This window comes from Callithrix jacchus, chromosome 10 (assembly GCF_049354715.1).
Source record: "Callithrix jacchus isolate 240 chromosome 10, calJac240_pri, whole genome shotgun sequence".
In the NCBI taxonomy this organism is placed as follows: domain Eukaryota; kingdom Metazoa; phylum Chordata; class Mammalia; order Primates; family Cebidae; genus Callithrix; species Callithrix jacchus.
Window position 1 is genome coordinate 12,912,915 of NC_133511.1, and position 15,336 is coordinate 12,928,250.

General features: G+C 46.5%; 1 protein-coding gene across 50 annotated transcripts in view; it reads left to right on the forward strand.

Moving 5' to 3' along the window:
* NCAM1 (neural cell adhesion molecule 1) overlaps positions 1 to 15,336 on the forward strand; it is a 315,714-nt gene that overhangs the window by 266,203 nt on the left and 34,175 nt on the right. For 19 of the 50 annotated variants that reach the window (XM_054241566.2, XM_054241582.2, XM_054241567.2 and 16 more), the window contains 5 exons: positions 1,737 to 1,887; positions 2,265 to 2,449; positions 2,809 to 2,905; positions 3,230 to 3,400; positions 6,514 to 6,645. In XM_054241566.2, the coding sequence (XP_054097541.2) occupies positions 1,737 to 1,887; positions 2,265 to 2,449; positions 2,809 to 2,905; positions 3,230 to 3,400; positions 6,514 to 6,645 (736 nt within the window). Of the gene's footprint in view, positions 1 to 1,736; positions 1,888 to 2,264; positions 2,450 to 2,808; positions 2,906 to 3,229; positions 3,401 to 6,513; positions 6,646 to 7,777; positions 7,793 to 12,023; positions 12,072 to 14,041; positions 14,084 to 15,336 lie in introns of all 50 variants that reach the window. The other 31 variants (XM_054241571.2, XM_054241563.2, XM_054241575.2 and 28 more) reach the window with 3 other exon arrangements.

The window sequence follows — 15,336 nt, forward strand, 5'->3', positions numbered from 1 at the left end:
CTACAGTTCAGTTGCTGGTTGATACCACAGAGATAACCAGGAAGGTCAGGGGTTATCCTTAGTTCCCTCTGCCTTCAGTCTTGCTTTGTTTTGGACAAGCAGGAGTGATAAGCAGGTCAGCACAGCCCTTTAGAGATACCTGCCAGGATGCCCCATGCTCTCGAGGCCACTAGTCTAGACTCATGGGTAAAGTCTTGAGTATGATGTATAAAAATAGTCCTGGAATATATCAGCACTGTCAGCCCTCAAAAATCCAGTATCTCCAATGAACTGGGTGTCACGAGGCTTTCTAGCGAAGTGCTCTACACCTGTTTGTTGTCATCTCTCATTAATGTATGGCATCTCCTGGGATGCAGCTCTCAACCAAGCAGCCTCCCAGATTTATAGATCAAAGCAGAGCATCAGAGCACTCATCCCAGAGAAGAGAGGCACCCGCAGCAGTAGGCAGTCACGACTTTGCTTGGCTCTTCTGTCTTCTTGCTAGCAGTTGTTTTCCAGTTTCCAGACATGAAATGCAGTGGGCTCAGATGACCAGAATAGACTAGACCTGTTAGTGATGGTCAGAGAGCCTTCTCGTGGTAGATCTGCTAAGACTGCTGAACAAGGCCAGGGTTGCCTTGCTTGTAAGCTTCCTAATCTAGCTGCTGTATGACATTGCCGTTCTGGGCTTCACGGCCCCAAACCGACATATCCCAAGAACCTGAAGCCAAGTGTTCTGTCATTCTTTAGAGACCCAACGCATGGGATGGCAGACCTCAGGTGCAGAATTTAACCTCCTGTCCATCTGTACAAAATATTACATACTGGAGACAAGGGGGCCCAGTCTACATGGAACAAGACCCTTCTCCAGATCACCAGCTTTCCTGAGGATCTGAAGTTGGGCCATATGCCTAGACTCTTCCTGTTCCAGCAACCATTTTACGTAGAATGTCAAAGGGAAAATCCCCTTGAAAATATTCCAGTCCCCATTGCCTAAGGGCCATGTGCTTATCTCTTTTTGACCAATCATTGTAATTCCAGAGATTAGGAAGCCCATTGCTGTATCGAGGACTATACAGTGGTGGTGGCCAAGGTGTCGAGATTCCCAGACCTGCCTGGGCCTGTGTGTGCCATTGTCCCTGGAGAGAGAACCCAATTACCCTCCCTTCCAGTGCAACGGCTCCTGATCTTCGAGTTGCTTGACTTGTTTTTAAATGGGATTATCTTACTTTTAAGCATCCAGGAAAGAGAGGCAGCTGCACAAATAAGGGTTTCTTTAATAATTTCTTCTCTTGGGCACTTTGGAATGTCCCGCTACAGGTACATGCACCGTGGAACTGGCAAGTGGGCAGACAGAAAGGATAGGCTGGGAATGCAGGTTTCCCAGGATCTCATGAGGCAGGGCTGCTGCGGCTGTAATATCTGCTGGCCAGAGCCTTGGCTTCTGTTTTAGACATGCCAAACAAAGTCATCTTGGGGGACCTAGCCCTGAACGAATCTTGGCACTTAGATCAGGCTGCCTGACATAACTGAGACTCATTTTCTGTTTTGGAAACTCCCAAGTCTTCATGCTGCTTCCCAGTGCCTCCCCCATTAGATGGTACCTAGAGTAAGACAGCCATTGGCACAGAGAGGAGAGGGGAGGTGAGATGGGTCACAGACAAGCAATGACCTAGTCTCCTAGCCCCTATCCTGCCATAGCACTGTTGCCCTCCACTCTGCCTCAGGCTCTGACACACTCCCTTTCCTCCCGGCAGACTCTAGATGGGCATATGGTGGTGCGCAGCCATGCCCGCGTGTCGTCACTGACCCTGAAGAGCATCCAGTACACCGACGCTGGAGAGTACATCTGCACCGCCAGCAACACCATTGGCCAGGACTCCCAGTCCATGTACCTTGAAGTGCAATGTGAGGAATAAATGGAGAAGGACTTGGGGGAGGAAGGGGCAAGGCAGAATCAGGATGAGAGAGGAAAACAGCAGCAAGGACCTATCTGCACCCTATGAGCTCTGCTTGCATTTCCTGCAGCTGGCCCTAGGCCATTTCAGAGCGCTGTCCCCATGCCACCCCACACACATTGTCTCCAGGCTTCTTACAAGCCTGCCACACCATTGAGTCTTTCCATGCTGCTCAAGTGCACAGGAATTCTAAAATGACCTTGATCTCAACTATACCAGGCGCTAGCTCTGCTTTGGGGCACACCTGCCTTTCCAGTGCTGGGAGACAGGATATGGGAGCTCCATGACCATGGCAGTCATCCTGACAGTCATTGTTATTTATTGCAGATGCCCCCAAGCTACAGGGCCCTGTGGCTGTGTACACTTGGGAGGGGAACCAGGTTAACATCACCTGTGAGGTATTTGCCTATCCCAGTGCCACAATCTCGTGGTTTCGGGATGGTCAGCTGCTGCCAAGCTCCAACTACAGCAATATCAAGATCTACAACACCCCCTCTGCCAGCTATCTGGAGGTGAGTCAGGATAGGGGTGAGGCAGAATGGAGTCACAGTTTGACTCTAGGTGGGCTCCAGAATGCAGCTCAAGTCCTCTCTCCTGCTTCTGTGGCACCTCCTGAGCAGGGAAGGCATGAGCTGGAGAAGATACTGGGCCTCATTTCAGCTCCCCTTTGCCTGGTCCACCAGTCTCCTCCCTGAATGTGCCTCGCCAATGAGCCCTTCTGCTATTCTTTTCTCTTGTTTAAGACTGGGCTGGAGGTAATGATTCGTGCTTTACTAGTTCTATTTTTCACTAACTTAATCCAGTAAATAAAGATCTGAGTCTGTGACCATCCCATGGGACACTTGTAACCCAGGAGCTTTTCCTTCTAAAGGTGACCCCAGATTCTGAGAATGATTTTGGAAACTACAACTGTACTGCAGTGAACCGCATTGGGCAGGAGTCATTGGAATTCATCCTTGTTCAAGCAGGTAAGTTCCCCATACAGCAGCTGCCACACACACCCCCTTACCCTTGCCAGCCCAATTTGTGTACTTGAGTGATTCCAGGATATTGGGAAGAAGAAAGAGCCAGGGTCAGCAAAGCCAGAGAGTTGGAAAGCTGAGAGCCATTGGATCTGAGCATGGCGCATGTTGTGGGAGAACCATCTGGTGAGATGGGCCAGGAGGACAGGATATAGCAACAGGATTCCCAAGAGGGAGCAGAAATGACAAAGATGTGCCTTGGTGATTGGGAGTTAACAGTCCTGGGCCAAACTGGGCTCACCTGGGTCTCCATATGTGTCCTCCCCACAGACACCCCCTCTTCACCATCCATCGACCAGGTGGAGCCATACTCCAGCACAGCCCAGGTGCAGTTTGATGAACCAGAGGCCACAGGCGGGGTGCCCATTCTCAAATACAAAGCTGAGTGGAGAGCAATGGGTGAAGAAGTATGGCATTCCAAGTGGTATGATGCCAAGGAAGGTGAGTTGGGAGGAGTCGATGTTTCCATTGGGATCATGAGTGCCTCAGTACTCAGATGTCCCCACCTGCCATCCTGTGCATGTCCCTACAGAATTGGGAACTGCGCCTCCAGAATTAGGTCATGGTCACATCTCCCTGTAGAGTTGTTGCCCCTACTGCTGCCCCAACCCATGCTTGTGCTTCGGAGCCTAGTTCTCATGACCCTGCCAGGATGGATGAAGGCATCTCTATCACATTCCAGGCAGGAGCCTTGCGTAGGTTGTGAGCACGGCCAGATGAGTCCAGTGCATAGATTCTGAGCACAGCCAGATGCGTTCGGTCGGTATGTTCTGAGCATAGCCAGATAAATCCAGTCCGTACATTCTGAGCACAGCCAGATGAGTCTGGTCCGTAGGTTCTGAGCACAACCAGATGAGTCTAGTTCATAGGTTCTGAAGCACAGCCAGATGCGTTCGGTCGGTATGTTCTGAGCACAGCCAGATGAGTCTAGTACGTAGGTTCTGAGCACAGATAGATGAGTCCAGTGCATAGATTCTGAGCACAGATAGATGAGTCCAGTGAATAGGTTCTGAGCACAGATAGATGAGTCCAGTGCATAGAGTCTGAGCAGAAATAGATGAGTCCAGTGAATAGGTTCTGAGCACAGATTGATGAGTCCAGTACATAGGTTCTGAGCACAGATAGATGAGTCCAGTGAATAGATTCTGAGCACAGATAGATGAGTCCAGTACATAGGTTCTGAGCACGGATAGATGAGTCCAGTGAATAGATTCTGAGCACGGATAGATGAGTCCAGTGAATAGATTCTGAGCACGGATAGATGAGTCCAGTGAATAGATTCTGAGCACGGATAGATGAGTCCAGTGAATAGATTCTGAGCACGGATAGATGAGTCCAGTGAATAGATTCTGAGCACGGATAGATGAGTCCAGTGCATAGATTCTGAGCACGGATAGATGAGTCCAGTGCATAGATTCTGAGCACGGATAGATGAGTCCAGTGCATAGATTCTGAGCACGGATAGATGAGTCCAGTGCATAGATTCTGAGCACGGATAGATGAGTCCAGTGCATAGATTCTGAGCACGGATAGATGAGTCCAGTGCATAGATTCTGAGCACGGATAGATGAGTCCAGTGCATAGATTCTGAGCACGGATAGATGAGTCCAGTGCATAGATTCTGAGCACGGATAGATGAGTCCAGTGCATAGATTCTGAGCATGGATAGATGAGTCCAGTGAATAGATTCTGAGCACGGATAGATGAGTCCAGTGCATAGATTCTGAGCACGGATAGATGAGTCCAGTGCATAGGTTCTGAGCACGGATAGATGAGTCCAGTGCATAGATTCTGAGCACGGATAGATGAGTCCAGTGAATAGATTCTGAGCACAGATAGATGAGTCCAGTGAATGGGTTCTGAGCACAGACAGATGAGTCTAGTCAATAGGTTCTGAGCATGGATAGATGAGGCCAGTGCATAGATTCTGAGCATGGATAGATGAGTCCAGTGCACAGGTTCTGAGCACAGATAGATGAGTTCAGTTCATAGATTCTGAGCACAGACAGATGAGTCCAGTGCATAGATTCTGAGCACGGATAGATGAGTCCAGTGAATAGATTCTGAGCACAGACAGATGAGTCCAGTGCATAGATTCTGAGCACAGATAGATGAGTCCAGTGAATAGATTCTGAGCACAGACAGATGAGTCCAGTGAACAGGTTCTGAGCACAGATAGATGAGTCCAGTGAACAGGTTCTGAGCACAGATAGATGAGTCCAGTGAACAGGTTCTGAGCATGTCTAGATGAGTCCAGTCCGCCCTACTCAGTCCACAGTTACCTGTGCTTCAGGTTTTCTGCCGACACCCAGCCAATCCTGCTTAGATATCTGTGCTCAGTGACTGTCCTATAATTGTGATAGTAGGCAAGCAAGCAGAGCCAGCAGGACAAATCTGCTCTTAAATCACTTCTGTGATATCTTTCCAAGCTAAAGATTAAAAGACTGACCCTTGGATTACTGCAGTGTGAAGCTTCTGAGCCCAGATCATCCGAGGATGGTGTGTGCTTATGTTGGATTTTCCCTTTTGGGTTTAATTGAAGTAACTCAGCGAAGTATGTTTTGTTTCTGTACAAACTTTTAATCCTGCTCTGCTATGGGGTAGTTAGAGTGGAATTCGGAGTGAGCTGGGATTTTGGTATCATGGCCATTCAGAGACATAGTCCAACACAGTTTTCCTCAGAATTAGTTCTGCCAGAAAGCTTCCATCACTCCTGCAGCTTCTTGGGAAAGCTGGGGGAGCCAAGAGAAGCTGCTGGGAAATCAGGATTAGAGCCAGAGGAAAGCAATCACTTTACCTTCCTAACTTCCCTCTGAAACCTCATACCAGTTTTGTAGCAGATTGATCTCATGTTACTATCTGTCCACCAGACTTTTTTTAAAAAAAGATCAATTCTAGTTATTTTTATTATGATAAAATACACATAGCATACATTTTACATTTAAGCATTTGTAAGTGTACAATTCAGTGGCACTAAGTCGTAACCATCACCACCATCCACCTTCAGCACTTTTCATCCCAAACTGAAACTCTGTACCCACTGAACACTAAGTCTTCATTTTCTATCTCCCCCCAGCCCCTGGCAACCACCATTCTTTCTGTCTCTATGTAGTTGGCTATTCTAAGTACCTCATATAAGTGGAATCATATGGTATTTGTTCTTTAATGACTAGCTTATTTTATTTCACTTACCATAATACCGTCAAGGTTCATACGTGTTGTAGCATGTGTCAGAATTTCCTTCCTGTTGAAGGTGGAATCGCGTTTCATTGTACGTATATGCCACATTTCATGTATCCATTCATAAATCAATGGTTGTGTCTGCCTTTTGGCTATTATGAATGATGCTGTGTGAACACGGATATCCAGGTATCTGTGTCTGCGCTGTCCCGACTTTTGATTCTATGCATATGCCCAGAAATAAAATGGCTGGACCAAATGATAAATCTACAGTTAATTTTCGGAGGACCCTCCCTACTGTTTTCCAGAGTGGCTGCACCATTTTAATGATAGACTTTCACTCTTTTGTGATCCTTCCCATATTCTCACAACAGCCAGCATGGAGGGCATCGTCACCATCGTGGGCCTGAAGCCCGAGACGACATACGCTGTCAGGCTAGCGGCGCTCAACGGCAAAGGGCTGGGTGAGATCAGCGCAGCCTCCGAGTTCAAGACACAGCCAGTCCGTAAGTAAAGGCAGCTGCCTGCCTCTTCCCAGCCCACCCTCTCCTCCCTGGGGGCAGCAGGGGATCTTGAGTTGGCCCGTGTCATTGTTCAGATCACAGCTTTTTGTCTTTCAGATCCCTCTGCTCCCGGAGGCCCCACCTCCTAGTTCTTTGGCTCTCAGTGGCAGCTAACATATAGTCCCTTCATCCTCTCTTTCTCCAAGGGGTTAGGGACACTGTCCTAGTAGCTGGTCCAGCTTGTTAGAGTAACAGCCAGGGGGAAGCCACCAACACATTATTAAGGGCAGTGGGGAGATAACCAGCAGTGAGTTGTCGAAGGATCGGGGAGAGTTGCTTTTTGACAGGCCACAGAAGCCCTAAGCACCCTGTGACTTGCAGGAAGAGGGTAAAGATGGTGACAGTTCACATAATGCATTGTGGGATTTTTGATGCAACAGAGATATTAAGTCAGAGACAAATGGAGATTGCTATAGAACATATGAGTAGCAGCAGAAACCCAGCAAAGCCAAGGGGAAGAGGCAGCCCTGGCCTTGGCCTTTTCTGCTCCTCTCTCTCCCATACCACGAGCATCCCTCATAGCCTCTTTCCAGATAATTGCTTCTCCCCGATTCCACTCAGGACTATGTCTCTAGGTTTTCCTCTGCCATTCCCTCTTTCCTTAAACTACACCTGTCCCACTTTGCCCTCCCTTCCTACCAGCAGCCAGGCTCCAGGCAAGCCCTGCTCCTCTCATACCCCTCTGCAGACAGAGATGCTGCCCTCGGAAGCTCCTGAGTCCACCCAGCTAGTGAAGATACTGTCGAGCTAAATTCCCGAGTGCTCACAGTTCCCTGGGCTCTCTGACCCCTGGATTTAAAATACACCTGGGAGAATCCTTTGCTTCTTTCTCCTTGAAGCTAGGGGCCTGCAGAGGGACCCACAACCCTTACCTCTTCCCAGAAGTAGGAAAGCCTGTCTCATCTTCCTTCTGCAGGAATGGCTTCTTTCTCTGGATTTGAAGTAATTTGATAATTTGAGTTTCCAGCTCCATGTGCTCTAAGGATTCTATTCATTTCTTTTACATCTTTTTTTTTTTCTTGGGTCTGTCTCTTGTCTTTTCTTTTCGTCTGTGTTCCATCCATGGGAAATGCAGATAGCCCTCCTCCACGTAAGTGCCTATTCATACCTCATTACCTGTTTCCATAGCGTTAACATCTGCTAGTTCTAGTTCTTAATTTAGTTCTGGTCCCTTTTTTGTCCCCTAGAGGCTGAAGTAGATGATACTGTCTGGGCCCTAACCACACTGACCTTAGTCTAGTTGTGCTGTTGTTAACGTCTGTAGGTTACTCCAAGAGGCTAACACTCTTCCTGTTTTAGAGCATGCAACTTCTGTGTCTTTGGAAATTGTGCTTATTTATTAATTTTTGTGTGTGATGATTACCCCACGGCAAAGATGGCATTCGCTGAGGCAAGCATGGTGGAAGGCTGCAGATGGGCCCTGAATAACACGCTATTGCCCCGCCTCACCTTCAGCCAGATGCCAAGAAAGTGACCACAGCCCCACCAGGCCACTGTTCAAAACACCTTAAAGGGAAAAAGAATCCGAAAGTATTTTCATATTTGCTTTTAGAAGATAAAGGAACGGGGAGCTCAGGTGCTTCCTTGCTTTTGGTCTGTCAGCTTGGTAGCTGGAAGGGAATAGGAGGACTGGTCAGGGAGGCTCCTACAGCAGCTGCCATAGTCAAAACAGAGCATGAACTTAGGTTCCGAGTCATGGGCATGTCCAGCAGGCAGCTATTGCAGGGTTCAATCTCTAGTTCTGGTCATCTCTGTTCTTCAGCGTGTAGTTACTTGCAGTGTGCATTTCCTTGTCTGGGGAAGACCAACCAGCAAATGTAGGAACTCTTCTGCTATGCATGGTTGGGACGGGGAGATTCCCCACGGGAAGGACATGCTAATCGTGTAAGCTGTAAATAGGGGACACAGGGAACAAGGGTAACACAAAGATGAACTGTAGCTGACCCCATCTGCCCCAAACTTCCCTTCTCCTGAGATTTGGCTCTTCCTAGGCTGAGGGCAGAGAATAGTGGAGGGAGGTGTTACCCAGACAGACACAGAAGAAAAGGTGTTCAGGAAGCTGTACACTCTTTTTATAAAAGTCTCCTGGCTCCTGAAAGGCACCCAGGGAAGCCTATCTTTTTAATGTTTATTCAGAAATATTGCAGCAACAGCAAATACTAAGTAGCTACATGTAGGTGTTCTGAGATTCTAAGCAAGTGTCAAATCTACCTCAGCAGAGTTGGTGCCAGGATGAACCAGCTCTGGAAGGCATCAGAGTTGGGGGATGGAGCCGTCAGGTGGGACTGACAGGCACCTGCTCTGGGCTGGCAGCTGTGCCCTAAGCAACTTCAGGAGGAGCCACTCTGGGCATGAGGGAACCTTCCTTCTGTATCTTTCCCCTGATCTTTAACTGGTGGTTCACCTGAGCCTCCAGGTTTCCTCTGATCTGGATTTGATCAGTAAATGAATGCTGGCTTAGTTACATTAAAGAGAGGAAGGCTGGGATGAGGCCCCCCCTCTGAGTTTCTAACCAGTAACTGGAGTTTGAGTACTGAATCAGAGTAACTGGGTCTTGGACTTCAAAGACCACAGTGGTTTTCATTCATTGCCAGCTCAGTTCTTGCAAAGGTGAGATACATTTTTTTTAATAGCAGAAGCTATATTTTTAAAGTCAATGTTAAAATAAAAATTTTAATGAAATTTTAAATTTAAATTTATAACTACAAAAAAGAGATCTCCGGATCTTGTTTTTCATTGTCTGATAGCATCAAAACAGATAAGTAACCACAACTCCAAGAAGCCCTTTGGAAAAGGATGGTGTCATCTCTGCATTCCAAGTAGATCATGAATGATACAACAGCAGGCATCGTTGGTGGTACAAAAAGTCAGTTTTCCTCAATCATATAATAAAGTTATGGTTTGAAGAATCAAAGGCAAACTTCCTTTAGATAAGTAGAACCATGGCATAGTCTTAGAGTTGAGCATTCATTCTTCAAGAACTTTAGCAGGATGAGGCAGGGAACATATGGGAACATCATATTATCACCAAATATAACTTGTTATGGTCTTTCTTTGTGCCCTGATAACCTTCCCCAAGTTGCTGAAGTGAGGACTTAGCCCACAGATTATCCTGCCGTCCCTAGATCTATCCTGAAAACAGATATCATTGGGAGAGGATGCTGCCAGCAGTTACCACTGCTATGACAAACCCACCTTTTTGCTGCTAGGAACTGAGGACAAGCCTTAGGAAGGACCTTCTCAGAGTTCTTACACCCATTTTTTGGAAGACACAAAGGTGTTCTAAACTTAGATAAAAAGAATCAACCACCAATTTAGCTGTGTGCTCGCACTGAGCCCAAGAACCAGTGGCATGGGTTTCCGATGCCAGCTTCTGGCACCACTGACACTGCACCCCTGTCCTATAATACTGTTGGGATGCAGATGCACAGCAGGGTCCCATGCCACTGGCGTTGTGCCCTGATTACACCCCAAGACCCAAGGAAGAGAAGGCACAGAATCAGTAGAGGCTAGTGTGCTGCACAGGGAACTGTTGCTGCCAGACCCCGGGGCTGCCAGGGGTCGGGCGAGACCGGCGCATTTGGCACTGACTTACCAGTTGAGGTTCCCTAAGATGGTTCAATAATGGGGTTGCTTTCTTGGGTCTTTACTAGACCTCTCCAGGTTCAGGGACGTGGATATATCAAGGCAGGGATGAGCAGCGGGAGTGAGTGAAAACCACAAATACTTGCAGTCCTGCTTTCAAGCGGCCAGGTAGAAAGCATGGCTTACCTGTTTGGAGGTTCCTCTGTGTATAGTTCATGAATGTGCATGAAGGTGTTGAGGAAGCTGTGACTCCAAACAAACAAATAAAGCTCTAACCTGGGAAATCGTGCCGATTTCATGTATTTTTGAGCCAAATGTCTGCATGCCATTAAGACACACAGGTGGAAAGCTCAGAACCTCTGTTTGCCTTGAGAGGGGCTGCTTCTGTCAGACTCCTTACAATTTGGTATGAATCTTTCCCTCCATGATCAAGCTACCCACCTTCATAATTTCACTGCCCAAACATTACCTCTTAATTTGCTTCTGTACCATGAAGCCAAATAGATGATTTCTTTCCGACTATAGAGATTATGAATGAGTCTCTACTTTTTAAAAGAGGCACCTTGAGATTTTTGCTTTCACATGTTGTCCCCCAGATGGCACACTGCGAGTATAAGTTGTAAAATTCCATCTCTTTGCCAGAATAATACAGACAATTACGCAAACAATTCAAGCCAAATAAAGAAAAGAGAGGGAAGGGGAGAAATACTTTTACCTGCATTAACCAGACCATCCAATCATGATGAGTTACAGTTCTTTGTTGCTTCGATTCCAGTGACACTGTGCTCATGGTTTAATGAGATGACCTCATGTGGAAGACCAAACCCTGAGTATCAGATGTTAAGGCAGTGTCGGAGATACGTTGAGGTTTTTCCAAATTTTCATCCAACTCTCAAAGGGGACTTTGTTTTGTCATTGTTGATGGGACTATTTCCAAATATTTGCCAGTGAAAAACCAAAGATCCATTCAGTGTCCCAATATCTCAGATGCACAACTAACCACACAGAAGACTGGCTAGAATTTCAGTCCCAGTCTCTTCAGCATTTCTATTCTCTGGAGGAGTGAGAATAACACTGAACATTATTTGCATAGCTTTTCTGTAGCAGCCTCCAAATAACCACAGTCCGCATGGGAGTTTTTGGAAAGCAGTGGTGGTTGCAGCATCGTCTGTATAATAAAGGATCATGAACCTCACTCAGTAGTACACATTAAATAGGACAGCCATTTCTGTTTCGTTCATTCAGATGTGGAAATGAGTGAGGCATATAGTTTTTTCTATAAATAAAATAATATATGGAAATATATACCTATATAGAAACACAAATACAGATGTGTAACAGGAAAGCCAATGTCTATTTTCTCCTTCACTGGTTCACCTTAAACTGAGGTCCGAATTCCCTTTCCTCCTGTACCTCTGGTCCTATGGAGACAGCTGGTCCTGCTGAACTGGGTATTTGTTTTCAGATAAGGTTTGAGGCTTGTGCAGCTGTTCCTGGCCCAGACCTTACCTACGCTGCAAGGTTTGGCAGGCGCACAGCCTCAAGGTTTGACGTTAGAGAGAGCCCTGCTCCTCACAGGAGCCCTGGCCACCTGTTCACACATGGTGTTGTTCTTCCCACGTTAACTTGCTTCAGCTCCCCATACTGACACCCCAGAGTCGTCACTTCCATTTTTTCATTCAGTATCTGTGTGCCTCAATGATCTTTTTTTCCCACCTTCATTTTTCTTTCTTCAGCGGCATCTGCTAGCTCGTCTACCCCTGTTCCATTGTCTCCACCAGATAGTGAGTATCATTTTCTTCATCCATCTCTCCGCAGGTTGCTTTCCACCAGCCACAGTCTGTTCTACCTAACGTTATATCCTTCACCAGGTGACAATTCAACTCACTTGGCGGAAAGCAGCGTCGAGTCGTAGAGAAGCAGATGAGAAGAGAAATAGGCATAGGGCCTCTAAGATCCATGAGGGGCAGCCTTCCCTGGAGGAGAGGCAAGGGAAAAGCATTGTTCTGGATAGAAAACCCTGCAAGCAGGATCCCTGAAGTGGCCACTCCCAGCCCTGTCCTCAGGATTCTGAGTGGGCTAGATCAAAGCTCGTATTTGGAGAAGCCAAAGGAATTGACCAAGAAAAATGTCTGCTCTGTAGGGTTGTAGAAAATGTGTTGGAGTGTTTTGTTTTTACCTTCATTTTAATTGGCACAGTTGGATTTAGACATTGAACTTAGATAGGGAGGCCTGTAGCTTTCACTTTATCCATGAATGCATACTTTTCTTGTAAATATTTGTGGGAAAATAAGCAGTGTCTGCTTGCAGGTGTGCCTGGCAGTAGGCACTTAGGCGAATCATTTAACCCTTCACAAGTGAGTCTTGTTTATCTCCTCTGTGAAATAGGATGAATAGTCACCCATAGCCCACCACCCTAAAGAAAATTGCAAACATTTTAATGTTTATCAAGCTCTGTTTTGCCAACCTGGGATCGTTACCATGGAGCCAGCAGTCCTGTCAACTGGTCACTCTCAGGTTTCGTCATCCTGGCTAAGCCTTGCTCATTTCCGATCTCATTAATGTTGCTATTTTGTCCTTTTGTTCTCCTGAATGCACAGGAGTAGAAGGGGCTTCAGACCTGCCCCCTTTTGGAGTTTTGAACCTAGGTTCCCAGTGGGGAATAGCAAAGTAAGACCACAGCTGAGTAAGACAAGGATGCAATGCCGGCATCTGCCCAAAGTGGCAGACAGCAGCAAAGGGGCAGGCAGGGTGGTGCCGCCTGGCAGGCTTTATTGCCCTTCATATATCAGAAGCCCTCTGTCACCATCGGTTGACTCAGAAGCATGCCCACTGCCCCATGCAGTGCTTTTCCGGGCACTATCCTATAGCAGACAGAGTTCAGGCTTTTGAAGTAGACAAACCTGGGTTCAAATCACAGCTCCACTACTTCCACCTGAAGCTTCATGATCTAGGCTAAGTGACGGAGCTTCCCCAAGTCTCAGATTTCTTATCTCTAAGGTGAAGGCTGAATTCCAGCCTTGGGGAATCCAGCGAGCTTCCCCTGGGTTCCACTGAGCTAGCTCGGTGACTTACCTTTTAAGTGTTTGTGAAAATTAAAGATTAAATGTGAAAAACACAAAATATATGGCTCAGAATATAGCAGCTGGAATTAATCACAAGAATAAATGAGAGTTATGTTATCTCTTGCTGCATGAGAGTCATTTGTCAGCAAACTCTCTGATCATCTCTTTTAAATGTGTGTATTAAGGTCTTTTAAATATGTGTATTAAAGCCGGGCACTAAACTTAGCACTTTGGGAGGCCAAAAAAGGTGAATTGCTAAAGGCCAGAAGTTCAGAACCAGGCTAGGTGACCTGGTGAAATCTTGTCTCTATTATAAAATACAAAAATTAGCCAGGCATGGTGGCTATCATCTCAGCTACTCAGGAGGCTGAGGCAGGAGAATCGCTTGAACCTGGGAGTTGGAGGTTGCAGTGAGCTGAGATTGCAACACTGCACTCCAGCCTGGAGGACAGAGCAAGACTCCATCTCAAAATAATAAATAAATAAATAAATGTGTATATTAATATTGATAAATCAGAGAAGAGTGAAAGAATACCTCCTTCACCATCTCTGTCTTTTCTTTATAATGATGCCTACATATATATAATATTACACACCCATGTATATATACATATCTATTTATGAGTTTAATTTATCTCCATTCTCTCCTTCACGTTTCTGTGCCCTTTCTGTCTGTCATGTTTCCATAGCAACCTGGCCTCTTCCTGCCCTTGCAACCACAGAACCAGCTAGTGAGTACAGGGCTGAGCTGCTCTCAGCCAGATCTCTGATCGTTTGTTGTAGAGCCGACTTCTAGGTTTCGGCGTTGCCTGTTGTTTTCCCTTTTATTAAAAGCAACAGTTGTGAATGCATGAAGGCTCCTAGCCTGGTGTGGTTTCCTAAGCATGCCGTCTGCTTGGCCAAGAGAGCAAACCAAGCATCAGCAAAAGAACGGGGGTGATTATTGGAAGAATACTCCGTGCATGAGGAGGCCTTTCCAAATCGACTCTCGAGTTAAAAATAGACCAGGATTAGGGAAACACTGAGGACACAAAAGAACAGCATCTCCTTCCTGGTTTTTGCTTTCCTGTCCCTCCTTCTGAAATACACACGCACATGCGCGTGTTAACGTAGCAGCAGCGAAAAGACTGAGAGGAAGGGAAGGAATAGGCGAAAATGGCTGCTTGGGGAAAGAGAGAGGGTGATGCCAAGGAGGGAGCCACTGCTTCCTGACAGCATACTCCGCTTTATCTCCCCCTACATAGAGCACAGGGGAAGGAGAGAGCTCCTTCCTGCTGTCTCCTTTCAGGCTCCTGCCTCAGTGCTTGAAAAATGATGGGCAGAAGAAGCCTAATCCAGGCTCCCCTGGGTGGAGAGTCCACATGAAAGGGCTGGAATTTATATCTTGACAATGGAGTCAAGAGCCATACTGCATCCTCTTTATTCATCATAGAAAATGCACACAGAATCACCACTGTAACATGTTCCAAGCTGGTCTTTATAATGCTCTAATGAAGTAAGATGTGTGTGGAGGACTTGAATCCCCTGAGAATCCATATGAGTATGTGTGCATGTTTACAGTGTTCAAGCGTCAAAGCTGTGTGGGGGTTTTAGATTTTATAATATTTCTGGTTGCACAGAAAAAAATAACATACATCTCATCAAGCAGAGCGAGAAGGCAGAAAGCAGGTATGCAAAGTGTAGCTCCAGCTCCCAGGGCCAAGCCTTCTGATACATAATTGAACGGAGAAGAAAAGAGTTTCCTGGTTCTGTGTGTTGCATGAAATGGCTCCTTTTTCTGCTGTAGAACACCGCTAAGGGTCGGCTTTCTTGGTGTTCCCTCCGTGTGTGTGCTGTGAGGAATTTTAATTCCTGATGCTTTTGAGGTTTCATTTTGTCAGCAGAGCAGAGCCGGGGACAATAGGCTGTGCTCGCATGGGTTTAATTCAGATGATGAGTTTTATTTATTTAATTTTTTTTTTTGCTTTTGGAAAGGAATGCAGCT